The sequence below is a fragment of the Nicotiana sylvestris genome, chromosome 10, assembly GCF_000393655.2.
Source record: "Nicotiana sylvestris chromosome 10, ASM39365v2, whole genome shotgun sequence".
Lineage (NCBI taxonomy): Eukaryota > Viridiplantae > Streptophyta > Magnoliopsida > Solanales > Solanaceae > Nicotiana > Nicotiana sylvestris.
The window spans coordinates 132,102,219-132,105,791 of NC_091066.1; the positions used below are offsets into that span (position 1 = coordinate 132,102,219).

At 34.9% G+C, this 3,573-nt stretch overlaps 1 protein-coding gene across 1 annotated transcript; it reads right to left on the reverse strand.

Moving 5' to 3' along the window:
* Positions 1-1,425: 1,425 nt before the first annotated feature.
* LOC138879971 (uncharacterized) lies at positions 1,426-3,040 on the reverse strand. The gene is made up of 3 exons (XM_070159620.1): positions 2,879-3,040; positions 2,586-2,747; positions 1,426-2,292 (listed from the first exon to the last, which is right to left on the reverse strand). Exons 1-3 carry the CDS (start codon positions 3,038-3,040, stop codon positions 1,426-1,428), a joined length of 1,191 nt encoding a protein of 396 aa, XP_070015721.1.
* Between the last annotated feature and the right edge of the window lie 533 nt (positions 3,041-3,573).

Below are 3,573 nucleotides of genomic sequence, written 5' to 3' on the forward strand. Positions count from 1 at the left end.
AATATGTTCATCAGAAAATTCTTCTTTTATCTCATTAAACTCAAGGGGAGGATTTTCTAATCTAGACAAATAGTCAGCTACTTGGTTCTCTGTCCCTTTTTTGTCCTTTATCTCAAGGTCAAATTCTTGCATAAGTAGAATCCATCTTAATAATCTAGGTTGAGCATCTTTCTTAGCTAAGAGGTATTTTAAAGCTGCATGATCAGTAAAAACAGTGACTTTGGTCCCTATCAAATAGGAGTGAAGCTTATCAAAAGCAAACACTACTGCTATAACTCTTTTTCTGTCGTGACATAATTCACTTGTGTCTCACTCAATGTCCTACTAGCATAGTATATGGGACGAAAAATCTTATCCCTTCTTTGGCCTAAAACAGCTCCAACTGTTGTATCACTAGCATCACACATTACCTCAAAAGGTTGGTTCCAATCAGGGGACACAACTACAATGCAGTTGATAAATTTTCCTTAAGGGTTTCAAATGCTTTCACACAGTCACCTGAAAAATCAAACTTAGTATCTTTCATCAAGAGGTTAGTCAGCGGTTGTGAAATCTTTGAGAAGTCTTTTATGAATCGTCTGTAAAAACCTGCATGACCTAGAAAACTTCTAATTCCTTTCACAATTGTGGGAGGGGGGTAATTCTTCTATAAGATTAAATTTTGCCTTATCAACTTCTATCCCTTTAGCAGTGATTTTATGTCCTAAAATAATTCCTTCTGTAACCATAAAATGTCATTTTCCCAATTAAGAACTATGTTTGTTTCTTCACATCTTTTAAGAACTAAGGTCAAATGGTTAAGACAATCCTTATATGTTTTGCCAAATAGTATAAAATCAGCCATAAAAATTTCAAGAAATTTGTCAGTCATGTCAGCAAAAATTGCTGACATGCAATACTGAAATGTAGCAGGGGCATTGCACAGACCAAATGACATTCTCCTATAGACATATGTTCCATGAGGGAATGTGAAGGTTGTCTTATCTTGATCTTCTGGTGCAATTGGTATCTGATTATATCCTGAATAGCCATCAAGAAAATAGTAAAAACCATATCCGGCAATTCTTTCCAACATTTGATCAATAAATGGCAAAGGAAAAGGATCTTTTCTAGTGACATCATTGAGACGTCTGTAATCAATACAGACTCTCCATCCTGTAATAGTCCTGGTAGGTATGAGCTCATTATTTTCATTTTTTATAACTATCATTCCTCCTTTCTTTGGTAATACCTGAATGGGACTTACCCACGGGCTGCCAGAAATGGGGTATATAATACCTGCTGCCAACAGTTTTACGATCTCTTTTTTTACTACTTCCTGCATTGTTGGATTCAATCTTCTTTGCGACTGGACTATTAGCTTGTAGGTATCCTCCATGAGGATTCTGTGTGTAAAAATAGCCGGACTAATCCCTTTAATATCTTCTACAGTCCACCCCATTTGTGTGCTTTCAATACTTTAATCAAACTATTTTCTTGTTCTGCAGTAAGAGAAGATGAAATAATTATTGGAAATAATTCTTGCTCAAGATAAACATATTTCAAATAAGAAGGGAGAGTTTTGAGTTCAATTTTTGATTGAACTTGTTCAGATTTCATCTCTTCTTCTTCTGAATCTTTGTCCAATATTTCAGCTTCTCTTCTGATGGTGGGATCATCATCATGTGTGGTGCCTAATTTGATCAAGCATATTTCCATCGAATCTGGAATTAATTGATCATCTTTGAATTCATCTGTAAGATAACTAAACATGTCAATTGAAAAACATGAAGATGATGTTTCATCGCCTGAATATCTTAGTATTTTTTTCATATCAAATATGACTCTTTCTTCATCAAATCTTAAAATTAATTGTCCTTGATGAACATCTATAGTTGCTCTTCTTGTAGCAAGAAATGGTCTACCTAAAATTATTGGTTCATTAGGACATTCTTTCATTTTAAGTACTATAAAATCTACAGGGAAAACAAACTTATCTACTCTTACGAGTACATTTTCAATTATTCCCTTAGGTTTCTTAGTACTTTGATCTACAAACTGAAGAGAAACACTTGTGTCTTTTATTTCACCAAGATCTAATTTTTTAAAGATAGAAAATGGCATTAAATTTATTGAAGCTCCAGAATCACAAAGTGTCTTTTCAAAATATACTCCTCCCAAGGTGCATGGAATTGTAAAACCGCCTGGATTACCAAGTTTTTGTGGTAGCTTATTTTGAAGTATAGCACTGCATTTTTCCGTAAGTATTACCCCGGAAACTTCTTCTAATTTTCTTTTACTTGACAAAATTTCCTTTAAAAATTTGGCATATGAAGGCATTTATAACAAAGCATCAGTAAAAGGAATATTGATGTGAATTTATTTTAAAATCTCCAAAAATTTTGCAAATTGGTTGTCAAGCTTTTCTTTTTTCATTTTTTGTGGAAAGGGAATAGTCACAGGGAGAGGAGTCAATTTTTCAATATTGTTTTCTTCTTTTTTCGTGACTTCTTTCTCTTATGATGGTTCAGAGTGTGTTTCAACATTCTTACCATTGTTTACCTGTTGTTCTGACTGGTCTGCATAGGGTTCATCAAGGTCCTTACCTGACCATAAGGTGATGGACTTAAGGTGCTCTTTGGGTTTTTCTCTGTATTTCTTGGTAAGGGACCTTGAATCTTTTCAAAAACAAGAGCTGCCAATTGGCTCAACTGTATTTCCAGATTTTTGAGGGATGAATTTTGGCTCTCCATATTTTCATCAGTGACCTTAATATATTTATACAGAAGATCATCAAGACTTGAATGAGCTTGTTGAGGCCTTTGCTGATAGGGCCCTGCTTGTTGATAAGGTCTAAAGTTTGATTGACCATGGTTTGGATTCTGGTATCCAGGTGTACCCTGTATTTGTTGCTTCTGGAAGCTTTGAGAGTTCTCTGCACCATTTGGATTGTTCTATTGAAATCCTGGATGTTTCTGTGCCATTGGACTTCCAAAAGGATATTTCTTGTAACCGATGACATTGACATGTTCATCATTGTGATTGGTTGCTTGACATTCATGGCTCTGATGATTTCCTCCACACATGTCACAAGCCGCAGATTGGCTTGGTTGTTGTGTATTCACCTAAAAAGTTTCAAACTTTTGTGCAAAAGAAACAATTTGTTGTGTTAGTGTATTTAAAGCATCAACCTGATTTATTGTAGCGGCCTTGTTGATAATTATACGCTCAGATGGTCATTGGATGGCATTCTCAGAAATTTCATTAAACAATTGCAATGCTTTCTCTGTTGTTTTTCCCATTACTAAACCTGTTGCAGCTGCATCTATCACATTTCTAGAAGAGGGTTTTAGCCCGTGATAAAAAATATACAATTGCATATGTTCAGGAATATCGTGGTGTGAACATTTTCTTAACATTGCTTTTAACCTTTCCCAAGCTTGATAAACTGACTCTGTGTCAGTCTGCAAGAAATTAGATATGTCTTGTCTTAACTTTATGGTTTTAGCAGGGGAAAAATATTTGTTTAAAAATTTCTGAGTCATTTGATCCCATGTGGTAATGGAACCTTGTGGCAAACTTCGCAACCAAGTC

Coding starts and splice junctions, on each gene's coding strand:
- LOC138879971 (XM_070159620.1), bottom strand. CDS start 3,040: ATGAATGTCAAGCAACCAATCACAATGATGAACATGTCAATGTCATCG. Junction 2,748..2,878: donor CCAGAAGCAACAAATACAGG/GTACACCTGGAT, acceptor AAATATATTAAG/GTCACTGATGAAAATATGGA. Junction 2,293..2,585: donor GTCCATCACCTTATGGTCAG/GTAAGGACCTTG, acceptor AAATTTTTAAAG/GAAATTTTGTCAAGTAAAAG.